Source organism: Macrobrachium nipponense, chromosome 1 (genome assembly GCF_015104395.2).
Source record: "Macrobrachium nipponense isolate FS-2020 chromosome 1, ASM1510439v2, whole genome shotgun sequence".
Classification (NCBI taxonomy): domain Eukaryota; kingdom Metazoa; phylum Arthropoda; class Malacostraca; order Decapoda; family Palaemonidae; genus Macrobrachium; species Macrobrachium nipponense.
Genome location: NC_087200.1, coordinates 52,872,610 through 52,899,096, shown reverse-complemented (window position 1 = coordinate 52,899,096; position 26,487 = coordinate 52,872,610). Strand labels below are relative to the sequence as shown.

General features: G+C 37.8%; 1 protein-coding gene across 1 annotated transcript in view; it reads right to left on the bottom strand.

The window, feature by feature from the left end:
- Positions 1-2,983: 2,983 nt before the first annotated feature.
- The window catches only part of LOC135218788 (RNA cytidine acetyltransferase-like), a 268,720-nt gene continuing 245,216 nt past the window's right edge, over positions 2,984-26,487 (bottom strand). Inside the window, exons 17-19 of the mRNA XM_064255237.1 lie at positions 13,917-14,156; positions 3,452-3,600; positions 2,984-3,130 (exon numbers count right to left, since the gene is read on the bottom strand). Coding sequence (XP_064111307.1) covers positions 3,025-3,130; positions 3,452-3,600; positions 13,917-14,156 — 495 coding nt within the window. The 3' untranslated portion in view covers positions 2,984-3,024. The remainder of the gene's footprint in view (positions 3,131-3,451; positions 3,601-13,916; positions 14,157-26,487) is intronic.

Here is a 26,487-nt window from a genome sequence, read left to right as displayed (position 1 = left end):
AAGCGGAAAAAATATTTTTTTCAAAAAATCACAGCGCGCTTAGTTTTCAAGATTAAGAGTTCATTTTTGGCTCCTTTTTTTATCATTGCCTGAAGTTTAGTATGCAACCATCAGAAATGAAAAAAATGATCATTATCATATATAAATAATGCGATATATGATAGCGCAAAAACGAAATTTCATATATAATTGTATTCAAATCGCGCTGTGCGCAAAACGGTTAAAGGTAACAAGTTACTTTTTTTTTCGTTGTAATGTACACTAAATTGCAATCATTTTGGTATATAACACATTGTAAAACGATAAAAGCAACACAGAGAAAATATTATCACAAAATAATGCATGAATTCGTAACGCACGGACGTAAACAAATATTTTTTTCAAAAATTAACCATAAATCTAAATATTGTCCTAGAGACTTCCAATTTCTTTCAAAGTGAAGACAAATGATCGAATATTACTATACTGTAAGAGTATTAGCTTACAATTGCAGTTTTCGACCATATCTGACAAGTTAAAGTTGACCGAATGTCGAATTTTTTATATATATATATGCAATTATTTCGGAAATAAGAAAAGCTACAACCTTCAAATATTTTTCGTTTTATTCTACATGAAATTGCGCACATTTTCATATATAAAACTCTATGAAATGCCTAATATGAAATGGAGCAAATATTCCGAGAATGGGACGTACGTATTTCGGAGATTTGTGGCGGAGAATCCGCGCGCGGAGGGAAGGAAAGATTTTTTTTAAAATTCACCATAAATCTAAATATTTTGCTAGAGACTTCAAATTTGTTTCAAGATGAAGATAAATGACTGAGTATTACTAGACTGTAAGAGTTTTAGCTTACAATTGCATTTTTCGACCATTTCGGTAGAGTCAAAAGTTGACCGAACGTGGTTTTTTTTCTATTTATCGTGATTTATATGCAAATATTTCAAAAATGAGAAAAGCTACAACCTTCAATTATTTTTTGTTGTATTCTACATGAAATTGCGCACATTTTCATATATAAAACTTTATGTAACGGCTAATTTAAAATGGTGCAAACATTACCACAATCGCACGTATGATTTTTTCGGAAGAGTTACTGCGCGGACGTACAGAAAATGTTATTTTTTTCATAAATTCACCATAAATCAAAATAGTGTGCTAGAGACTTCCAATTTGTTGCAAAATGAAGGTAAATGCTTGAATATTACTAGAATATAAGCGTTTAGCTTACAATTGCCGTTTTTTCCGGACCATTTTCGGTAAAAAGAGTCCAAAGTTGAACCGAAGGTTTTGAAAATTTTTGGCAATTATCCGTTTATTTATATGAAAATTATCTTTCAAACTGATAAAAGCTACAACCATGGGTTGTTTTTAGTTGTATTGTGCATGAAATTGTGCACATTCCCATATATAAAACTTTATATAACGGCTAATTTTAAAAAGGTGCAAACATTACCACAATCGCATGTATGATTTTTTTCGGAAGTTACCGCGCGGACGTAAGGAAAAAGTTTTTTCATAAATTCACCATAAATCAAAATATTGTGCTAGAGACTTCCAATTAGTTGCAAAATTAAGGTAAATGATTGAATATTACTAGAATATAAGCGTTTTAGCTTACAATTGCGTTTTTCGACCATTTCGGTAGAGTCAAAGTTGACCGAAGGTTGAAATTTTGGCAATTATAGTTATTTATATGAAAATATCTCAAAACTGATATAAGCTACAATCATGAGTATTTTATTGTTGTATTCTACATAAAAATGCGCACATTTTCATATATAATACTTTATGTAACGGCTAATTTACAATGGTACAAAAATTATGTCAAAGTGACGAAATAATTTCCGAGAAGTCACAGATACTTTTTAGTGCGGCAAGAAAGAAATTCGCGCTTGCACGCCTGCGTAACGATTGTAAACAAAACAACACCTTGATCCGTGAACTCCCAGCATCCTCCAAGGCGCGTGATTCAAAAGTTTTAGGCTGGTAGGCCTATAAGTATTTTTCCGCGAATTTTAAAAAAAACTTTTGTAAGTCGACGTAAAATACGTCCAGTCGGCGTAAGAGGGTTAATAGTAAAAATAACTCTATATCAAAAGTTGTCAAGAGTGTATTAAAAGTTGTCAAGAGTGATCTCAGCAGCGGTTGGTAGAAAGGAAACTTAGGATTTCTTTCTTAGCTGACCTCTCTTGTTCCTTCTTCTTCAGTAGCTACATTATTTATCATTTCAATGGGAAATCAGAACTAACTTCAAAAGGGGCTATGCATGCTTTGATAGTTCAATGTCTCTACCTTCCAAACAACTCCACCCTCTTCCCGCACCAACCCCCCACCCACACCTCGTCCCTCCGCAGTTCAACCTACATTTCTTATGTCAGTCTCTAGAGGCACACGCAAACGTTTGATGATATTACATTATGTAATACATCTTAGATCATCTTTAAAAATCACATATAAAACCACGAATCAAGTTGTAGTTTTTCTGTTCACTTTTTTCTTTATCAAGCAATTTCATTTCTTTTGAAATAATCAAGTGAATATATGTTAGCTGGTAAGGAAACGTCTCCACCAATAAGGCTCGACTTTGAGGTGAGAACAGATATTTCATTCATATTTTCAACAGTTTCTACTACATAAACAAAACCAGCATTGCCATTTAGCATGTCTAGTGAACACAAGGGGTAAAAGGAAACTTTTCCCCGACTGTACCAACAAATCATTAAGAACCTTTGCTATCCTAAAGACTGGGGATGTTATCCAAGATATGATGGGCCTCAGGGGGTTGCCTACCTTGATGATGTGCTATTAGCTGGAGGGGTCGCAAGTAGCCAATCCTGGCTCTCCACTAAAGGCAACTGACAAAGTATAATTTCTTTGGATATAAAACATTGTTTCTTTACTAATGAGTGCAAATTTAATTGTAACTGTTAATATTCAAACATCTTCACAAAATCAATACTTCAGGTTATCAAAGAAAACTGAATAAGCTGTCTTTAATATAAAAATATACATATATGATTTTACTTCTTTTTCTTGTTTTTATGATTTCCTTTGCTTTTCTTGGGTGCAGATTCATTCAATTCACGTTCTAATTCTGCTTCAGTCAGCCTTTTGGGCTTCTTCTTACTGTCAAAAAAATAAAATTGTTAAATTAGAAATGAAAATTTACACATTCCAATACCATGTTAAATGATCACAGTCTTAAAGTTTTAAGTTACAGTATATCCTTCCTAAAATACACGACATCATTACAATTTTCAAAGAATTATTAGGACAAGGTATACAAGGTATCCTGTTGCAGTTATTTGACACAGAAGTTCCATCCCTAAAGTGTATGCAGTTTTAAAAGCAACATAATTTCTTTACTGCAATCCACTAATTCTACATTACTTTCATTTACTGAGATACAAAAAACTGAACATTTTAATGGATTATAGTTCTACTCACTTCTTAATGGTGACAACTTCTGATGAATTTTGAAGAGCGGCCTCCCACGTTGCATCATCTCCCTGAACAGCAAATTTTCTGAGATCTCCCAGATGGTGTAAACTTGTTTTTGAAAGCTGTTGACTTCTTTTGGCGTCTATTCCATAGTCCTATAAACCCATAAATAGATGAATTGCCATGGTATATATATTTATATTTATATAAAAAGTCAACTAAAGCTTATAAAAAATATAGAATATAGCTTTCTAAATTGAAAAATGGCTGGTGGTCAATTACGTATTAAGGATATTTTTGGCCACAATAGTTACAAACATACGAAAAAGGGTTTGAAAGTCCCCTGTATGTATGAAATTTTTACCACCGATATCTTCATGCAAGACTATACAGTATACAACTGCACGGTGATCTAGGGATAAGCATGTGTTAAACAACATAGGTTGGTGATGGATTGTAAAATGATAGGTAGGAAACGCAATAAGAGAAAGAGGAGATATATAATTAAGATTTGGGACCTTGAGGGATAAAATGGGGGTCAATTTGGGAGGACTGTAAGAGAGAGATGGCTGGAAAGGAAGAACGTAGAATTCAGACAGGGAAACAAAGGGAAAAATATCTGGGCAGACTTGAGAGAAATATGTGGGGGAAACAGAGGAACTGGTGGGAAGAACCAGGGGATATGGAGTGTCAAGAGGAGAAGTGATGGTGGAATGGATATGTGCAAGAATCAAAAGAAAATCAAAAGCATTTGAGGTCTGCAAAGTAAAGCATGTACAGGGTGTAGAGGAACGGCACAGATAAGAGGAAAGAGCTGTGAGAAAAAGGGTAGGTATGGCCATTAGAAGGGCAGCAGAGCCATTGAATGAGAGGCTGGGAATAAGAGGAAAAAAGGCCTGTTGAGTCGATCGGGCTTGATCGCCGGGAGCACTGTCAGTGGGCAAATTCTGCTGGGCTTACCCATGAATGTTGTCCACAGAAACTGTCTGAAAGAAGTCCTATCAAAAAATGTTTTGTCATTCAGTCGCAATTTTGATTTTACTTTGGGAACTATGCGAATAGTTCAAGATATTTGGTGTCAGTATAGAGAGCCACAACTGCATATGCATTTATTACTGTATGTATTATCAGTGGCCGCAAAATTAATATTTACAGAGAAAACGCAAAAATAATCTTAACATCAAATGTTTGTCAACTTTAAAATTGCACGGCAGCCATACCACTGTCACCAAGAGATTTGTTGTGCAGTTGACAGCTTCCTTGGACCCATATGAGTAGAAAAACTGGTGGGAATTGTCAGTGCTCGCTGAGCTGTTGGTGTGAGAGGATATGTTACAAGTTGCTCAGTCAGCCCATGGCTCGCACATTTTTCAGTCATATTTGGTGACCCACAGCTCAGTTTATCGTTGACATAATGGGACTCCATAAGCATACAAATGACCCCCTGGGGCACATATCCTTCCGACACAGTGTGGCCTGGTGAGGGGGCATTACCGAATTTTTCTGGTCAGTACCGGGATGATATCCCAGCTTCTCCTATTAAAGTAGTTCGAGGTAAGTAGATGGCATCGGAACAAATGCAGTTTTGACATCCAATGTATAACAAATCCAATCTTTCAATTTTATTATGGACAAACAAAATTCTAATATTTCAGCAATGCACGTGGGAGTGTCTTTTTCCCATTCCGCCATCTCTTCTTCAAAACCTCTAGCTACCAATCTTGCTTTGCACATCCATTCCCCCCCCCCCCCCCCTTTATCTTTTCAATTACTATCCATCTTGTAAATATAGTTTTTTGTCCAACATCATTTACCTCGTCATATACCTTGTTTTGTTCTCCAACTTTGAATTTCTTTTTCTATAGCTTCCATTACTCTTCTATTTTCAAATCCTAGCAACAACACCCCTTCATCTTCAATATTTTCTACCTGACTATAATCCCTCAAGTTAACCAACCCTTTGTCACCTGTCTGTGAGCCGTTGTACATTGTATGAATCAGCCCATGATTTGCTTGATCTTTTTCTGCAAGACTTAATATAGTCCATTCTTCTACTTGTCCTGTATCATTGTTTATTACCTCACTTTCCCAGTCATCTTCCATTGTTTCCTCTACTAGATCTCTTTCTACAGCCTCTTCTGTGTCTGCATTCCTTCTCCAACCACAAGTACCTCCTTTCCTTCCTGCCTATCTACATTCCCTTCATTTGGGGCATCGGATCTACCTTTCACATGTGATTTATCTATTCTAGAAGATATCTTTCCTGTTTCTGGTGACAGTCTTTGAATCCTAGTGACGTGTATTCTAGCTACTTCTCTTAAAGAATCCCCATGTTTACCTACTTCTGTTTTCCCTGATACTCCCAGTACCTCGGCAGGTCCTCTCCATTCATTTCCATTATCCCCTCTTACAAGATACCTCATCTCCCACCACTGCTTCAAATTTATGTTCTCTGAAGTTTTCGTTTTAACACAATTCTTATTCTATTACATGACTCATTTTTTATAAACACTTCTCTGGCCTTGTGCATTGCATTCAGTGTGTCCCTTACCATACTCTCTTCCATCCCTTTCTCTCTGCTTGGAGGTCTCGAACTCTCTTCTCCCATTAGATTAGGCAGGGAAGGGTTTTTTCCAAATACTAAATGGTTAGGAGAGAAACCTCCATTATTCATTAAGCAGTTCCTAGCACTCACTACACATTTCAATACAATGGACCAATCTACTTCCTCATCCTCCATCATCTTTCTTACACTTCCCTTGATCTTGCCTACGGTCTTTTCACATAATCCATTGCTCCATGGAGAGTCCGATGCTGTGGCTAATATTTCATCTTTCTGCCATTCTCCTTACTTTTTCATTTTGAAATTCTCCCCCAATGTCTGACAATATTTTGGAAGGTGCTCCAAATATAGCAAACCAACCATCAAAAAGTGTATTTATTATAGTTTCTGTTTTCTTATCTTTTATCCAAAAAGCCTGACAATATCTCGTTGCCATATCCACCATTACCAAGAACTTTCTTCTATCACTTCCGCATCCATTGCTACAACTTCATTAAACATTTTACTCCAAGAAAATCCTACTAATGGTTTAGCTGGATTTCTGTTGTATCTTACATACCTCACAATTTTGACTTTTTTTCTTTTTTATTTTTAATAATTGTACGGCTGAAACAAATGTAACCTTGAATGTGTGCTAGGAATGGCAAGTCATTGTTACCAATTTAGTGGAACTTGACACATGCCAATGCCTTTACAAATGGTATCCATGAATTCTAGATGTCATAGTAATGCAATAATGATAAAATAATGCAATAATAATAAAATTGCTCTATTTATGTATATACAGTTGTACCTCGTAATTTGAACTTAATCCATTCCAGAAAGCTGTTCGAAGTACTATTTGTTTGAAATATGAAACGAATATCCCCATAAGAAATAAAGGAAATCGGGATAATTCATTCCAGCCAACCCAAAAAGTCCCCCTTTTCACATTTTTTTCTATTATTAATGTGTTCAAAAGTTAAATTAAGAGTGTAAAGTAATGAAATAGTACCTTACATGAAGTAAAATTTTCCAAATTTTATTTTTGTGTGTATTATTTACGAACTTTGATAAAAATGGCGCCTAGCCAGCTGGGGGATGGAGGGAGGAGAGACGGGAACATTGGTTGCAGTATGCAAAGGTTGATAATAAAATAAATTTTATTCACATATTATGTACAAGGATAATCAAAGAAATCGATGGTGTGTGTGTGTCCGATTGTGAGAGAGAGAGAGAGAGAGAGAGAGAGAGAGAGAGAGAGAGAGAGAGAGAGAGAGAGAGAGAGAGAGAGAGAGAGTAATCAGCGTGTTTAAATTTACACTTGGAACTTAGTGCACGAAAGAGATTAATTATGCCACAATACATCAATTTACTGTTGGCAGACGACAGACTTTTAAAACAAACATGAGGATTTTGCAAACAAATAAGTAATAAGTCAAGAATGCAAGAAAAGGAAAGAGAGATAAAATAAGTTTTCACAAGGAAGTCGTTTAAACAAAATCAAAGGCATGCAGAAGATGGCAGCGTTGCCAGTTTGTTTATTACAGAGCTGAGTTGCTTTTACAGTAGTAAAAAATCGTAAGAAGCAATTGTCACTAGATTGGTATTTTACTGTAAAAAAAAATAAAAGTTATTTTGGCAAATAAAGTGTAAGTGAAAGAAATGGGCAAATAACCATCTCAGCCCAGCTGGATAAGTCAGTGGGAAGCAGAGCCGTTCTTCTCTCTCTCTCTCTCTTTCTCGTCTCATTCAGCGCACCGAACACTGACTCGAGAAAGTTTTTTTTTTTTTTACTGTATTGTATTTTATTGTTTTCATGTTTTATCATTATGTTAAATTTATTGTGAAATAAAATTTTATTTTTTATGTGAATTGGTACTGCTTTTACATACATATTACAGTGAAGATTTTACTGTCACTTCTCTCCTCAACAATAACACGTGATAACTTAAAATCATTCATTCATTATTCCTCAAAAATATAACCGTTCCCTCCCTCTACCTCAAGTTAGTATGTATCATCCCAATTACGAATTATTTTGTTCATCATTTATGCTATATTTTATTGTGAAAAGCTTTGTTCTTTCATTTACTATTTTGTTGATATTGTTCAACTCTCTATATCTATGGCTCAACTAGACCGTCTCACTCGGCGCACCGAACACTGGCTCAATTAGGACTTTTTTTTCTGCATTGCATTTAATTGTTTTATCATTACGTTGAATTTATAGGGAAATTCTCTTTTTATGTGAATTGTTATTGGTTTTACATACATTCAGTGATATTTTAACTCTCTTTTCTCCTTCTATCAACATATCAACAGTCCCTCGTTCAGTGTCAAGTCAGCTGGGCGTGACGTCGCCACGGTTACCTATGATTTTATACATCTTTTACCTAATTGTTATATTGAAAGCTAAATTTTATATTAAATGCTTTATACTTTTATTTACTTTGTCAAATATGGTTATCATTAAACTATAAATTATAAATGAAAAAAAGTTAATATAGTTTAACTTGTAAGACCCAGTAGGCCATCAAATACAAGTGTAAACAATCAGTCAGTTCGAAGTACGAACATTTGTTCAACAAACGATACAAAATTTACTGAAAAATTTTGTTCGAAAAACGGAAAGTTCAACATAAGAAAGGTTCAACAAACGAGGTACCACTGTATATTACAAAAAGATTCACTAAATTCACTTATTTCCACGGTTTTGTGTAAGTCTTATCCCAAGTTTGGAGGGTAAACACAAACCAATTGGCAACAGTGATAAAAAAATAGGAAAGCGGGAACACATCGCAGCTAATGTTCACAGCAAAACCGATGAAATTTGTGAATTTGTGTCAGGAATCTGGTTACTCTTACAACAACGAATATTTTCAAATGAATTATCATGAATACGTAATAAATTTATGCAATTCATAACCTTATTTTGGTGTTTGACTAATTATTTAAATGTTATGTAGCACATTCTTCTTCTTCCCGAACAAATGCCATGTTTCCCAAGCCGTAAACATAAATACCATCATCGTTTAAGATTGTTGTGAAGAAAGTGTCCCAGCGTCTATGGGTACGAGTGGTGTGCGGATTTAGCACAGGAAATGGGAAGTTTGTTGACACCAGTGACTCTGCAAACATCGAGGTGGCGTCAATCTTCTATATGTTAGGTGTTTTAAGTAACAATTTTGAAAGCGTCATGGAGGCAAGCTAGCACCGCGCATGGCTAGACTTTCATTAACTTCTGTTTAATCGGAAATTATGGCCTTAATTTCTAACTTTGGAGAAAACACTTACTTCGAGAGGAAAGTAGAGGTCTCGAGGTGTTACTTCCATGGAGGTTGGCTTGTGACTAACATCTAATTCAGGATACTGGAAGTGCTAGTTATTTTTTGGCAAAGTGACCCCGCAACCGTACAGGTGGTCGCGTGGCCGCACAGCGGTGCTTTACCCTAATCAATCACTCCATTGTGCTTCCTCTGTTAGCATCCATATTTCATCTCCACTTCCGTGCCCAAACTGTAAATGTAATATCTTCATTGTGCTCTTAATTTCCCACAGACTCTTCCCCTTCCAACCCTCCAGTAATAATTCTTCTACTTTCCTCCTCCTAATTGGTACTTTTGAATTACCCTTTTTGTCTTCTCTTAACATTACCTTCATTCCCCCTAATACTTCTATTATGACAATTTTCTTTCAAATTTATGGTCATACCCATTTTGCTCATGGTTTGCTTACCTATCAGCCATGGTATATCACCCTGCAGAATTTCTGTCTTCAAATAAAACTTCTTGTTTTTAAATATCACTGGTATTTCCATTGCTCCTTTTGACTTATAAGATGTCTCACCAAAATGAAACACCTAATTAGACTATGTCCTAGTATCCTTCATTCTCATCAACTCTTCCTGACTCAAACCCATGACAATGCACACTCGTCACAATTCCCCACAAACGTCGATTTACATCCTGTGTCTAAAATAGCATCAACCACTTCCTACGACTATTCCTCTATTTTATTAACTTCTCCTATATAAACTACTTCTTCTCCTGGCCCAGTTTCTGTGTTCTGCTTATTTTCTTCATTTTGTTTCTGTTTTCTTTCTAATATGAAAATTCTGAAGACGCTCCCTAGCCCAATGCCATTCTGAGCTGCATACTGCGCATAATGTTACTTTCCTTTCTTTGTTTATAGGATTTCTTCCACCCCTACCTGTTCCATCTTCCCCAATATCTCACACTGCCTTCTGATCCCCACCACTCCCGTTCCTCTTTATTCCCTAATCCCTCAAATAGTCTTTTCATTATTTGTGACACTGTTTCGTATTCTAACTTTCCTTGACCAAAAGCTGCTAATACCATTTGTTTTTCATTTTCCGTGAGATTAGCTTGTTCCAATACATGAAAACCCTTGACTTCTCCTTCAAGCATGTTTTTCCCCATTGCTCTGTCACATTCTGATGCTGCCTTTTCGTATCTAATTAAAGAGTCCCTCATCTTTTCACTTGATTCTCTTCTCATTTGAATATAGTTTTTCATTCTACTGTAATTCTCCATTAGCGCGTCTTTTAGATAGGCTTCATCTAAGTTTGGATAGGATTATCTTTGGTCCCTCTATACTCTTCAGTTCATCCACTACTTCTTGGGCTTGACCTTTTAAGTTCATCCTTATATCTATCACCAGGTATTTTGCATCTTCTCCAAACAACAATAGCCAATCTTCGACTTGACCTCTCCATCCTTTGTACTCTTCTTGTATCCCGCTAAATCTCGGATATTCCCTTTTCTATCTAATCTCCCTTTGTTCACTGTCTGATCCAACCCTATTTGATCAACCACGCTCTGCTACAGGTTTGAATATTTTCCTAGCCTAATCTTTCCTTTCGAACACAAATGTACAATCTACCCACCTGTTCATGTTCTCTGGTCCCAGTATACACTCCAGCTTACACCTTTAAACAACACCACAACAAGACTTACAACCCAAAAACTCCTATCTGACAAGAGCTCTCTCCTACCAACCAAATAACCCTCGCACGTGTCTCCTTCTCCACTCTGTTATTGCTTACATTCACCCGATGCCACCGCCATCTTCTCTTCTATGACGTCACATCCTATGAAGTCACAAAACAACTTAAATACATCAGTAGACACCTTCTAAAATCAACCATATGCTTCCCATACATTGGACATCCACCATATTTCAACAATGCAGAAAAAAACTAACAATAACAATGAAATAACTGACTAAAATGATATATAATCAGATGACAGCTCTGGACAATTAACATCAGGCATGTGCGATACTGTGAAGGCAGGGGTGGTCAGACAGCCAGTCAATGCCATGATTGTAAAAGTCATTACAGTCACTGTAGAAGCAGTAACAGGAGCCATCTTACCAGAAGAGAGATGATGAGTATAGCTGAGATACTGTACTCTTCTGATTGACCCAGGGAAGGCCATAACTTCCTGAGTCTCTCAGCCTTCATCATACCTGAAAATGCAGTTACGTTAGTTAGTGGCACTTCCTTCCTTCTGACATAAGACCAAATGTCTGCCAGAGAAACCCTCTCCATCCGACTGAAAAGAGGTCTCCAAGGAAATGCCAGCTAACATGGCTGCTTATCAAAAGGAATAAAGGTACCAAAGACCACCTTAGGTGTCACCAATGACACAAGGAAGAACTTCTCTCTTTTATATGCTGTAAACATCACTCAGAATAAGGACTATCTCCATTCCTGAAATGTTTCTTGCAAGAAAACACATTAAGAGTACCCACCTCCCTGAAGGAGAGAAACCTTTTACAAGGCCTGTCCTTACATGGACAGTGCCATATATTTAAAGGCTCCCTTGGGATGGAAGAGGAATTCTAAGGGATTTGTGGATTTGGCTCATTATGATATTTCAGACAAACTAGAAACACATGACAAAAGACAAGAAATACTCAAGTAACGACAAAAGACAAGAAATACTCAAGTAACAAAGTTAATTTGTAAGAAAATAAAGTGGTACCTCATTTGTCAAACGTTTATATCGAACTTTCCGTTTTTTGAACAAATTTTTCTAGAAAATTTTGTATCGTTTGTTGAACAAATGCTTGTACTTCGAACTGACTGATTATCTAGTTTATACTTGTATTCGATGGCCTACTGGGGTCTTACAAGTTAAACTGTATACATTTTTTTTTAATTACAATATACGTATAGTTTAATGATAACCATATTCAACAAAGCAAATAAAAGTATAAAGCTTTTAATATAAAAATTAGTTTTCTGTATAATATTTAGCATAAAAGATGTATAAAATCGTACGTAATCACGGTAACGTGACGTCCAGCTGACTTGAGACTGAACAAGGGAGCGTTGATATGCTGGGGAGAGTAGGAAAAGAGAAAGTTAAAATATTACTGCATGTATGCAAAAGCAATAACAATTCACATAAAAAAAGGAATTTCACAATAAATTTAGTGCAATGATAAAATATGAAAACAATAAAAAAAAAAAAAAAAAGTCTTAATTGAGCCAGTGTTCAGCGCGCCGAGTGAGAAGGTCTAGTTGAACAGTATCAATAAAATAATAAATGAAAGAACAAAGTTTTTCACAATAAAATTTAGCATAAATGATTAACAAAATCATTCGTCATTGTGGTGATACACAGCTAACTTGAGGTAGAGGGAGGGAGCGTGGTATTGTTGAGGAGAGAAGACAGTAAAATCTTTACTATAATATGTACACAAAAGCAGTACCAATTCACATAAAAAATATAATGTTATTTCAAAGTAAATTTAACGTAATAATAAAACATGAAAACAATAAAATGCAATAGTTAAAAAAAAAAAAAAAGCTTGCTCAATTCTGCATTCAGTAAGATGAGTGTGAGACAATAGAAGAGAGAGAGAGAGAGAGAGAGAGAGAGAGAGAGAAGAGAGAGAGAGAGAGAGAGAGAGAGAGAGAGAGAGAGAGAGGGCTCTGCTTCCCACTGATTATCAGGTGGGCCGGGATGATTATTTGCCCATTTCTTTCACTTACATTCGATCGGCCCAAATCACTTTTATTTTTGTTACGGTAAAATACCAATCTAGTGACAATTGCTTTTTACGATTTTTTACTACTGTAAAAGCAACTCAGCTCTGTAATAAACAAACTGGTGCTGCTTTCAGTTTCTACATGCCTTCGATTGTTCGTTTAAACGGCTTCCTGTGGAAAGTTACTTCATTTTCCTTTCCTTTTCTGGCATTCTTGACTTATTACTTATTTGTTTGCAAAATCCTCGTGTTTATTTTAAAAGTCTGCCATTTGCCAACAGTAAGTTGGTGTATTGTGGCATAATTAATCTCATTCGTACACTTAAGATCGAAGTGTAAACTCTCTCTCTCAACCAATTCGGTTTGCTCAAATGGTTCCCGTCTCTCCTCCCTCCATCTCCCAGCTGGCCGATGCCATTTTTACCAAACAGTTCATAAATCATACACAAAAGAAATAAAATTTCAAAAATTTTACTTCATATAACGTAATGTTTCATTACTTTACACTCTTAATTTAACTTTTTGGGTTGGCTGGAGCGAATTATCCTGATTCCCTTTATTTCTTATGGGGGTATTTGTTTCATATTTAAAACAAATTGTACTCCGAACAGCCTTCTGGAACGTATTAAGTTCGAAGTACGAGGTACTACTGTATATCAAAAGGCGGGGACAGAGTCGATGGTGGCCAAAAGCACAGTGGAGTGTTGACCAACAAGTGGGCTGGCGATAATTAACTACCTTGTCAGTAAGTTTACCAGCTGTTTCTGCTTTCCTGAGTAAAGCATGAAGGTCTGTATTTGTGCAGGACCAAATAAAAATTATCAAGTATTCCCTGGCAGTAGCACTTTGATAAAAATGTGGAAAAACTGAAATGCAAGGTAATTTTCTGAAATGAAAATGCTTTACCTTTGCAGCCTGCTCTAGATCCTGTTCTAGAGTAATATCAACTGGGGTGAACTCTGCAACTGTGGCTGTAGTAGTAGGCAGGCTGAGCGCCAAAGCTGTTTCTTGAATAGATGACAAGACTTTCAAAAATCGACGTATAGCACGATTGAGTTGACCCAAAAGAGATTCTACTGGTAGGTCTAATAACTTTACCATTGTATCCACTGTCCTTGCTTGTAGACCTAACCCAACTACTATACTCTGAAATGATGAAATGATAAAAATTACAAATGTTTAATCATTTCGTATTTTTCATAACTAACAAACCTGAGGTCTTAAGATTAAGAAAATCCTGTAGAATTAATAAAAAAATCTTGTGTAATCCAGGGATTATTGGCATCTGTACTGGTCACAGGGTATTGGTATCTCCCACAATGCCCTGGGCATCAGTTACTCTTCCAACCCAGTTTAGACTGTTAGAGGGGTGGTTCAAGGTGGACCTTTATATGTTACGATCTCAGGTTTGTTAGTTATGAAAAATACAAATTGATTAAAAATTTGTAATTTGTTCATATACGAAACAAACCTTTGGTCTTAACATTAGGACAGACTTACTCATTGGTGAGAGGTATGTAGCTTTAACTAACTGGGAGTTTGCCACCTCTAATCCATTTCCAAATACTAACCATATTCTAGTTCAGAACCAAAGATATATGAGAATATTGGCTTCCCTCTCTGGGTGTTTTATACAATATCATAGCTAATTGCATTTATGGAAGATGGAGAGCTATCTGTTCTCGTAAGAAAACTCATGTCCTTGTACTATGTGGATTTCTTATCACTCCACTCTCTTCCTGCTACCGAGAGGGGTCTGTTGCTACTGAAAAGCATCCTTTGCTATTGATCATCTTAACAGCATGGCTGTCTCACTCACCCATATCTAGTCCGTTCCAGGAGTACTGGATGAGCTATACTACTTGTTGAGCTATGGAGGAGTTATGGAGTTTCATTTGACAACGTCTGAGAGAGAGAGAGAGAGAGAGAGAGAGAGAGAGAGAGAGAGGAGGAGAGAGATTCTGAGAGGGGGGGGGGAGAGAAGGACGGGCGGGTGCTAATTGCTGTATGGATAGTTAACGACTGAATTGGCTGTTGGTGAGTTCTGGGTTGTCTGCTGGTGCTGTTAGTTGTTAGAGTTCTATGTTTTTAGTTTTTTTTAGTCAGTCTTTGGTCAGTCTTTGGTGAGAGCTGGTGATAGTAGTGTCGACAGCAGTCTTGAAGGAATTGAAAGTCAGTTAGAGTTGTGTTATTGATTTGTTATTTGTTTTGTTTAGTTTGATATTGTTGCTTAAGAGTTTTTGTGCCTCTATTTTTAGATTTGTTGTGCTATGAGGTTTTTGTTGAGTTATGTGTGAGTTCCTGTTGGATTATATGTGATTGTTATAGTTGAGAGTGGTTGTTGTTTTTAGGGGGGCTGTTGTGATTCCTTGGTGTTGTTAGTGGGTGTGTGTGTTGCCTTTTTTGTGTTGTTGTTTTTTGTGTTGGTAATTGTTTGTGCAGTGGTTTTTTGTTGTGGTTGAGTTCCTTGTTGTTTGCTGAGTTGAGTAGTGGTTGAGTTCCTTGTTGTTTGCTGTGTTGTTGAGTTGTGGTTGTGTTCCTTGTTTGTTGTTGTGTTGTTGAGTTGTGGTCCTTGGTTGTTGTGTTGTGTGGTTCTTGGTTTTTGTCTTGTAGTTGATAGTGTCTCAGCGACTTCGACCAGCAGACAGCACAGCATAGCCCTGAGTATCTGCAGTTGTGTGGGTACAGACGGTCAAAAAACTGGTGGCAGAGTTTCATAATTTTTTGTTCACCTGCCTGATGCACGATTCATGCCTTATTTATCTATTTTTCTTCTCAAAGATGGAAGAAATCTTATGTTATGACATTAAAAACAGTCAATGAAATCTTTAGAACATCATGTTATGTTACTGTGTAAAACTATTTTCCATATAGCAAAAATGAGGTGAACGTAATGAAGTGATAAAAAATGTCATATCACAACCACTGATATACATTACCAGATAGGTAGGAAACACCTATCACTAGTAGTATCTCATAAACATAGTCCTTACATTATCAATTCAATATCAAGTTGACGGTAGTTGAACTATTCCATTTGTTAAATTTTACAGAAAACATGGAAACTCACAAAATGCTATAAAATTTAAAAACAAAAAGAAAAAAAATGATAACCTAACAGTGAGAACCATGCGACCTCACTCTATTGCTTTTGATGTCGTTATGTGCACGGGAATCTAATGTCAATGTGTCATTTGTCCGTCTAAGAAACATCCCTTGCTAAGCAAGAGACAATTATTGCACTGCATTCGGTGCAAGTTTCTGTTGGAGAGATATCAAGTTTAGAACATGGGCCTAGAGGTGGTGCACCTTGAAGCACCACAAGAGAGCTAGACAATACAGTAGTGTAAATGTTGCTGAACAACACTCACTTGAGAATTTTGAATTCTAGCGCCTCGTCATGATATTGCTGAACCAGGAAATCATGACTACCTCTTCGCCTATGACTGCAGTCTGATGAATACTTTAGATGGAGAGGAAGAGATTTTTAAAATTACACTTGAAATCTTAGATACAGTAGGTGTCTAATGAATATCTTTAGCAAACTTATCACTGATGGATGAGAGATTCAGTTAGGCTTACTCTTTTTGTTTTGTTTTTTATCGGTGGCCAGTGAATACCACAGATAGGTAGGGAAACAGTTTCAATTATGCATGACTTTTTTCTTCAAAACCTAAATAATATATTTTATAGGGAGATGCTTTATTAACATCGGCCTAATCCCTCCATCACTCCTGTACACCACCATCGCTCTATTTCACATCTCAGGCGACTCGATCCGACTTCTCGCTACGAACTCCATCGTGTGAGAGCATCGCTAATGATAACGGTTATTTTCAAATTCCCCGCACCGACAACGGAAGCCTTAAAATGCTTGTTTATAAAATATTTTCTGTTCAAAGTTACTTTATCTCTCATTCCCCAAAATATTTGCATACACTAGTGTTACACCCTGCATGATTGTTGTAGCTGTCAAAGAGCAACCCCTAATTAAAGCAATAGGTTTTTCTTAAAAAGAAAAAAAAATAAATAAAGAACATGAAATAGACTTGAACGAGAATGTCGCCTTTCATATTTGTTATCCTTTCAGCTACTTATAATGCTTATGGTAGTAGGTCTAGCCATACATGTGAAACTAATTTTAATTAATTTCTTTTTAGAAGAAATGAATAGCTACAGAAAGATCTACCCAAGAAAGCTTTAATGAAAGTAAGCCTTTCTTAATGTATTGGTCAGTTTTGACTCCCACAGCTTTCCAACGTGTCCAGATGAAACAGGATGATATGCAAGGAATTCGATAAAAATAAAAGACTGAATTATATTTGTTTGATTTTTTTTTTTACTGCTTTTTGACTTTGAATAGGTCTGAGTAAATTACGTTAAGCAATTATGAAATGGATAAGAAAAAAGAAGAACATGGCCAATAAAACAAGAATACCAGGAATAATAAAATAAAGCAGATTACTCTATATATTGCCATTTTAAATATTCATTCACATTACGTATCCGAGAGAGTATACCTACTGCTGAAAATAGACCTAGGCTAATCATGTGTGAAAATAAGAAGTCCAATTAAGGCCCACTAAATATGTCATACAAATTATTTTATTGATCAAAGGACAAAATTAGTTTAATTAAATAAAATTATTAAAGAACATTAATGTCTTAATGTATTATTTATCGGCTGTAGGAGACGAGATAACAACACCCCAATGCAGCACGATACGTTGGGTCAAGACTCGAGTGGCGGCAAAGCCAACTTCAAAAGGCTTATGCTATTAAGAAGCTAGAGTTGAGAATAAAATTAGAATTCGTGGTCACATCGGTATATATTTTCCTTACTCTACAAAAAAATTATCTTTCATACGTTGAATAAGTCTACTCAATTCTAATGTAGTTTATTTCAAGTATAGCACCTTACAAAGGAAATGTTATTTATTGTTAAGTAAATAATCTGGCACCTGCATATGGCAATATTTCCATAATAAACAATGAATTAAGAAACTACGCCAACTCTTCGTTGGCTGACAGTACGTGTTTGTTTTTTTGTTCTGTCTGTAGGTATAGGTCAATTGTCCTGCTTGTATTCTGTAGTGTGAAGAGGAAAGTGTGACGGAGGGTGGGTTTAGCAACTAGAGTGATTAGGTTTATGTGGGTGGGGGGGGATTTGCCCAGCAGTTTTTAAGCTTCTGATCCCACCACAGAGCAGCACCACCGGACCCAAGTAAAAAGTGTTCAAGGATCTATGGGTGACATATTTCAAATAAAAGGAAGTGAAAATTGTTTGATCGTTTTTCTCAACCAAAATGAAAATGTATTCTTGGACATTTCTTTCTTGACCTGTCCTGTACTCGCAAAAAGCCTTCGGCATCCCGGTCTAAGATGTTGAGTTCTTTTTAAATAAGCTCGTAGTGCCCTAACAGGACATAGCTTTTCTGCAGGGTCATCATCCATATATTCCCCCAAAGAAGGTATCGAAAAGGAGGCAAATCTGTCATCTACTACTGATGGACTTTGAGTTTTGGCTACAAATTCGCGAATAAATTTGAAGACCACAGACTTCCAACCTCAGGAATGCTTCTCCACATATGACAGACCATGTAGCTCTCCTACCTTTTTGGTCGAAGCCAGAGCCAAAAAGAAAACTGCTTTTAGGGTCAAGCTTCTATCTGTGGCCTGTCGCAATGGTTCATATGGGGGTTTTGTCAGGTTAGTCAGTACCATGGTTAAATCCCACTCGGGAGCTTTCAGTTTCTTCGGAGAACAGGACTGCTCAAAACTTTTCATTCACAGAGGAAATGTCCACATCCTTCATTCGCAAAACCAAAGCTAGTGCAGCCTTGTACCCCTTCATGGCAGATACAGGCGGATGTTTTCTGTTCTGAGATATATAAGAAAATTGGCTAACTGAGAAAGACTCCCTCTGCAACACAAAACACAGTACACAGTCCATTTTCCCTGATACACAGCTGTCGATGACCTGACATATCCTGTCATCTGCGCTGCTGCCTTCTGAGAAAAGCCTTTCGCTTGTAGGAGTACTTGACAGTCTCAACCGGTGAAGTGATAGGGACTGCACTGACTAGTGGTACCTCTCCACGTGTGGTTGACACAGTAGGTTGTTCCAGGGAGGTAGTTCTTTTGGTGCATCTATTAGAGGTTCCAATAGGTTGGGGAACCATTCTGCTCTCAGCCACAATGGGGCTACCAGAGTCATCTTGAGATTCAGAGACCTCATCAACTTGTTCAGAACCTGCGGATCAGACAAAACGGAGGAAATGCATATACGTCCAGATTGTCCCATGGGTGTTGAAGAGCGTCTTCTGCTACTGCTTCTGTGTCTGGGACTACTGAACAATATATCTCCAACTTTTTGTTGTACTTCTTTGAAAACAGGTCCATGATTGGCCTTTCCCACAAGGTGAACATTCTGTCTACTACTTCCTGATGTAAGGACCACTCTGTTCCTAGAATCTGGTCCCTGAGGCTCAATTTGTTGGCTATTAGATTCCTTTTCCTTGGAATATATCTGGCCCTGATGTCTATTAAGTTCTCTACAGCTCACTGATGAAGTTTAGCCAACTTTGGCTAAACTTCAAGCTGTGAATGATACAAACATTCATGCAAATGGAATTATAAAATACCAACAAGTATGGATAAATCCCCAGTTGTCAATTTACTTTTTTATGCCTGTGATACCAATGGACCAGCAATTCTGTCATGTGATACCTGTGAGAGACTAGGAATTATTGCTATAAAGAAAAGCAAGAATATATCAAGTGTCAAGGAGCAAGAAAACTCTAAGCCTGAATGCTTTGAAGATATTGGTGAGATGAAAGGCGAATACCACATTGAGTTAAAGCCCCAATCTTGCCCTGTAGTTGTTCCGCCTAGAAAGTACCCAATTGAGTTAAGCAATGACATAATTGGAAAATACAAGAGTTGGAAAATATGGGTGTTGTGAAGAAGTGGCCAGAGGATGAGACGTCTGAGTGGATACACACATCAGCTTTTATAAGGAAGACTTCTGGTGAATTGCGGGTATGTCTTGATCCCAAGCACCTGCATGTTGCACTAAAGAGGAGTTATCATAAGATACCCACTTTAGATGAGATAGCACACAAGATGTCAGGAAGTGTCCTTTATTCAAATTTGGATGCCAAAAATGGCTATTGGTCAATCAAGCTTGATGAAGAGAGCAGTAAACTTTGCACTTTCCAGAGTACAGCTGGGAAGTATCATTTCCTCCATCTGCCTTTTGGACTTGGTGTTTTCCAGTGTCAGATGGATAAGATTCTTGAAAAAGTAGGAGAGGGAGTAATTGGTATAGCCGACGACGTGGTTTATGGAAGAGACATATAGGAACATGATTATAATCTTCATAAACTACTGAAGGTCGCCAAGGAAGAAGACCTTGTTTTTCAGGTTGAGAAATGTCAAGTGCGACAACAAACCATAAATTTTTACGGTCTTGTATGGTCTAAGGATGGCATGCAACCAGACCCTGCAAAGTTCAATGAAATCAATCGACGACCCCTCCATAAAGCGTGAGGGAACTACAAAGTTTCTTAGGACTAGTACAGTATTTAAGTTCCTCGCTGGACGAGTGGTTTTCACACTCGGCTGCCAATCCGGTGGTCCGAAGTTTGATTTCCTGCTCTGCCAATGCGGAATCAGAGGAATCTATTTCTGGTGATAGAAATTAATTTCTCAATATAATGTGGTTCAGATCCCACAATAAACTGTAGGTCCCTTTGCTAGGTGACCAATTGGTTCCTAGCCAAGTAAAAATATCTAATCCTTCGGGCCAGCCCTAGGAGAGCTGTTCATCAGCTCAGTGGTCAGGTAAAACTAAGATATACTTAATTTACTTAATTAAGTATAGTATTTAGGCCCTTTAGTACCCTTGATAGAAGAGAAAACTAAGGTTTTAAGGCAGTTACTCAAGAAGGAAGTCCCACATGAGTGGACCATTGACTATCAGAGATCATTTGATGAACTCAAATAAGTAATTCATTCAGATATGAGAATACGTTATTTTGATACAAGTCCTGTTACTCTAGAAGTAGATGCCTTGCAGCATGGGCTGGGAGCTGCTCTGATGCAAGATGGGAGGCCAGTTGCTTTAGCCTCAAAGTTCCTCACACCACCAGAATTACGTTATGGTAATATTGAGAGGGAAATGCTTAGTGTTGTTTTTGCACTCGAACATTTTCATTGTTTTGTATATGGCAAAGCTGTTACTGTGATTAGTGATCACAAACTGCTGGAAAGCATTCATCTCAAGCAACTTAGCCAGGCTTCCCCAAGGCTCCAACGCATGTTACTCCAAGTACAAACCAGGAAAAAGACTTAATTTTTGCAGATTATTTATCAAGAGTCCAACCGTCACCTGGAGCAGAAGTCCACCTAGAAAAAGCCGTTCACCTCGTACAGATCTCGCAAAGACAGTTGAAAAAAGTCAAACAAGCTACAGACCAAGACTATAGCTCTCCATACACCAAAGGCAAGTGACAAGTAGTTGGCTTGAGTCAGCCAAAAGTCTGACAAAGGCAATTTGCCAATATTTTTCAGTGAAGGATTTTTTGTCTGTTTAAGATGGTGTTATATTCTTTGGAGAATGTCTATTAGTCCCTCTGTCAATGAAGACTGAATATTTGAAGAGAATAAATGGACATCTAGGAATCTCAAAAGCCAGGTCAGAGCAAAGGAATGCCTTTATTGGAATGGCATGCTTAAGGATTTTGCTGAACACAGGAGATTGCTGGGAATTCCTGTTAAATGCCAGATAATACCCAAATGAACCTATGCTGTGACATCCAACACCCCCTCTTCCACAGCAGTTTATTTCCACAGATTGTTTTGAATGGGATAACCAGAATTTTATCATTGTAGCTGACAATTTCAGTAAAATGCCTTTTATTAAGCAGCTAGGCTGAGATACCACGTTGAAAGCTGTCATAAATCTTCTGGAAGAACTTTTCAGAATCCATGGCCCAAGCCAGATCCTGTAGTCCAATAGTGGACTCCAATATTCATCTGCTGAATTCAAGAGATTTGTTGAAGAATGGGATATTATCCATATCACCAGTAGCCCAAGGTATGCTCAATCAAATGGATTTAGTGAGAGGATGGTATGTGTAGTGGAAAACATATTTAGAAATGCCAAAATGTCTGGCTCTAATACCCACAAAGCCCTACTAGCGTACAGAGCTTGCCCTCTTTCTAACGGAATGAAAAGTCCTGCCGAACTCTTATTCAGGAGGAAGATATTGAATAGCCTTCCTGTTAAAGTGGAGGCAACCCCTGATCTCATGGATCATCACTTCATGCTACAGGAGACCAGCAACAATTCTAAAAGCAATTATGATCTTCATACATGTTCAGAGCTGAGTGAGTTATTACCTGGCGTGAAAGTTCTTGTGCAAGATGGCAAGTATTGGTTTCCTGCTACAATAAAGTTGAAAAATCCTGAACCCAGGTCATATACCTTAATTACCCCAAATGGTAGTGAAATAAGAAGAAACAAAGTTTTTGAGGGAACTTTCAAGGAATGCTATAAAACAATTAACTACATTAAGAGTTTCCAGCCGATGACACCGACAGTGATGCAACTGTGCAAGATAACAACATTGCACTTCCTACATCTGTCAGTTTTGATGAGCATAAGAAAATTATACATCATCTACCTGCAATAGAACCAGTGATGCCATCATCACTTGTTAGACGTCCCATAGCCTCTGTCCCAAGTGAAAGACTCAAATGAAACACTGTCAAGCCCACAAGCTACCGAGAAGACATTAGAGTTGAAATTGAAGTATTGGACATAAAATGTTCATGTACAGTAGCACCTCGAGATACAAAATTAATCCGTTTCGAGGCGCCCTTCGTATCATGAGGTTTTCGTATCTTGGACCACATGTTACATGTAAAATGGCTAATCCGTTCCAAGCCCTCCAAAAAACACCCCAGTAAATTTCACAATAAAGCTAAAATTGACCTATAACAATGAAAACTACTACAACAATTTGGACCATTCAATACCTAAATTAATAAAAAAAAAGGCAAAATATAACCTTGTAAATAAAGTGTATATTAGTGTACATGGTAACAAGAAATATATGTACGTAAAATGTGGAAGCTTACCTTTCGAGTGAGGCTATCTCCGAAAGTGTGGCGGCAGAGGAGGAGGAGGACAAACTGGCAAGATACGTATGTACGTACGTACACTTTAAAAAATATACATACGTAACTATCCAAGGAAGATTGCTTCTGCCTACTTTTCACAATGTTCCTGTGTGAGCCTTTTCGGGGGGGTGTCTTCTACAAATGATTGCACTTTATCAAAAGCGGCTTTAATTTCTGCCGTTTTTTTCTTTTCTTTTTTGATTTTTAACTTTTTTTTTTCTTACTTTACGTAGGTTTTTTTTTTTTTTTTTTTTTTTACAGAATTTCAACTTTCGTTTTTTATCACTTGGTTCTTTTTTTGCGCCTCATGACTGTTGGCCCTGGTGTCCATCAAAACCCTGTTCAACCAAATGCTCTCTCTGCAACTGATTTGGGTACTGAATGTTCGGCTGCTGACCTTCAACATAAACTGAAGTGCCTTGATTATACTGGTATGCATGTTGTAAATGATTGGTCAACACCCTCTGTTCAGCAGGGAGTGGAGATTCTACCAACCTTGCAAAGTTTCCAGTTATCCCATGAGAGAGACCTTGATCATTTATCCCATGCGAGAGATCTTGCGTCACTTATCCACGAGAGAGATCTTGGTCAATCATATCATATACTATGTCGTCACTCAAGAGGTGCTCTTCTTTTTCCATTTTCTGTGAAAAGATATGAGAAATTTTTTTTTTTAAATACACATTGACGATCCCGAAAATGAATACCTCGTGCGTACTATAACAATGCTGGTACCGAGTGGCCTAGGCACGCCACCACGTGTACATAGTAGATGCATGATGGGAGGGACGCTGGCCAATAGGAGAGAAGGATCTCATGGCCGCGACTAGCATCAGGAACCAATGGGAGAGCAGGAGGATGGTGGCGAGTCTACTAGTACTAAGATGGCGGCGCGTGGCGCGAGTTTCAAAATTGTTATCCGGGCGAATCTCGGACTTTCAGAAACCTTTCGTATCTTGAAAACTTTTTGTATGTAGAGCCGTTAAATTTTTCGTATTGGCTTTCGTATCTCGAGTTTTTCGTAAGTTGAGCCTTTCGTATCTCGAGGTACCTCTGTATTAATGTTTTCCGTGATGCAGTATATTCAGCTGTGCATTATGTTATACAGTGTCAAGTTTGTTTCAGATTTTGATAGCATGCTTTCCCAAAATGAATCAGTTGTGTTGCATAAGAAAAATGTACTGTAATTTTCCTTTTTATGAAAAGGGGGATGTTTCAATATGATGACTTTTGTTTTGATGTATGAATTCATTGTTTTGATTCCCATGTTGTATACATCATGGACTGACTCTTCTCAGCAAAAGTGTTACTCAATAAAGCAATGCTACTTTATAGGGTGCATCATTAAGACATCCCACCATATAACAGACCTGTCATCAGGCGTAACTGATGAGATACCAGTCCTCCTTGCTTGTTTACATAGGCTACTACTGTGGTGTTGTCTGACATCAATACTAATGATTGTTCTTTCACTCTCTCCCAGAAGTTCTGTAGAGCTAGAATGGCTGCTTTTAATTCTAGCACGTTTATATGGAGTTCCCTGTCCTTGTGATTCCACTTCTCTAAAATCAACAGTTCCTCTATGTAAGCGGCCCCCCCTTCGAGTGACACATCCGAGAACAGCAGGAGATCCGGAGAGGGTTGCTGAAGGGGAACTCCCACTGTCAGATTGCTGTCTTGCAACCACCACAGTAGATCTTTTCTCACCTCTGTCGACAAGGGAATGTGCTCGTATGGGTGATCTACAGTTGGAGAGCAAAACTCTTTCATCCTCCATTGTAAGGACCGAAGATGTAGTCTCCTGTGTGACACTAACTTCTCCAAGGAACTTAGGATTCCTAGGACTACTTGCCACTGCTTTGCTGGTTGTGTTTCCTTTCCTAGGAAAGCATTAGCTACTTGTTTGCAGATCTCTACCCTCTGGTCTGAAAGTGAAGCCTTGGCCTTTACTGTGTCTATGATCATATCTAAGTACACCAACCTCTGACTGGGGTCCAAACTCGAATTCTCCTAATTTATCACAAAACTGGAAAAGGATATGCCTGTCCCGGGGTAATTTTTCTCGGGACTTTGCTATCAACTATCCCAGTATCTTATTAACCTGATCCCTTGAGCATGTGACCATATCGACATGAGAGTGAATATTCTTGTAAGTACTTGAGGAGACGCTGTCAATCTGAAACACAGAACTCTGAATTAGAAAACCTTCTCTGCAAGACTGAAGTGGAGAAACTTCCTTGAAGACTGATGGATTGGGATCTGGAAGTGAGCATCCTTCAAGTCTATTGTCGGCATAAAATCCTTGTCCATGATTGCTGCTAGAACTGTCCTTGGTCTCCAATTTTAATCTTATTTTCCTTATGAACAGATTCAATGTTGACACATCTATAACTGTCCTCCAATCTCCATTGGCCTTAAGGACAAGGAAAATACGCCTGTAAAATCCACTTGAAGGGAGTGTTACTTGCTCTACAGCTCCCTTCTCCATCATCTTCATCACTTCTTGCAGGATAAGGAATTTCTGAGACCCATGAGTGTAAGGGAGTGCGGTAATGGTTGTTCTGTCAGGGGTGGAATAAAGTTGAATGGGATCAGATACCCGACTCTGAGCATATCCACTATCCACTGCTCCGCTCCGAATCTATGGCACACCTTCCAATGATTTGCCAGGCATCCCCCCGCTGGTGTGACTGAGCGGTGAGAGGCACCCAGTCTATCATCTCAAGCCTCTCCCTCTGCCCCTAACACCCCTTCCTCTATTGGGTCTATTGAGAAAGGGCCGATGAGATAATTTCTTCCTTGGAGAAGAGGGTCTTGCTGACCTAGGGGAGGGATTATGTCTCACTGGTCTCTTTTGTGGTGTTTGTTGTTATTGTCTTACTTCATTAATTAGCATGACTTCCAGATGCTTTGTTAACTGCCTGTTGGACTAATCTATCATTAGTATCCATCCTTCTTCTATCAACTGCAGCTTCTAGCATACCTTTTGGTAACAGCAATTGCAACTCTAAGATACCCCCATTCCCAATTGTTAATAGGGAATCCAAATCTATAGTACAGCTTAAACTAGCCAATGTTGCATCTCTCCTCATCAACAGGATATTAGCCCATACATTGGCACAAATTTGTCAAGTATGAAATTGCTTTTGAACCAGATTGAAGCAATCTGATAAACATTGTCTTATCTACTAATCTCCTGGTTGACTCTGAGGATGTAATCTAAGCTACTGCTGTTGACCAAAGGTCTAACCAAGAAGCCGTCTGAAAGATAGAAGCCGTTGCCTCCAAT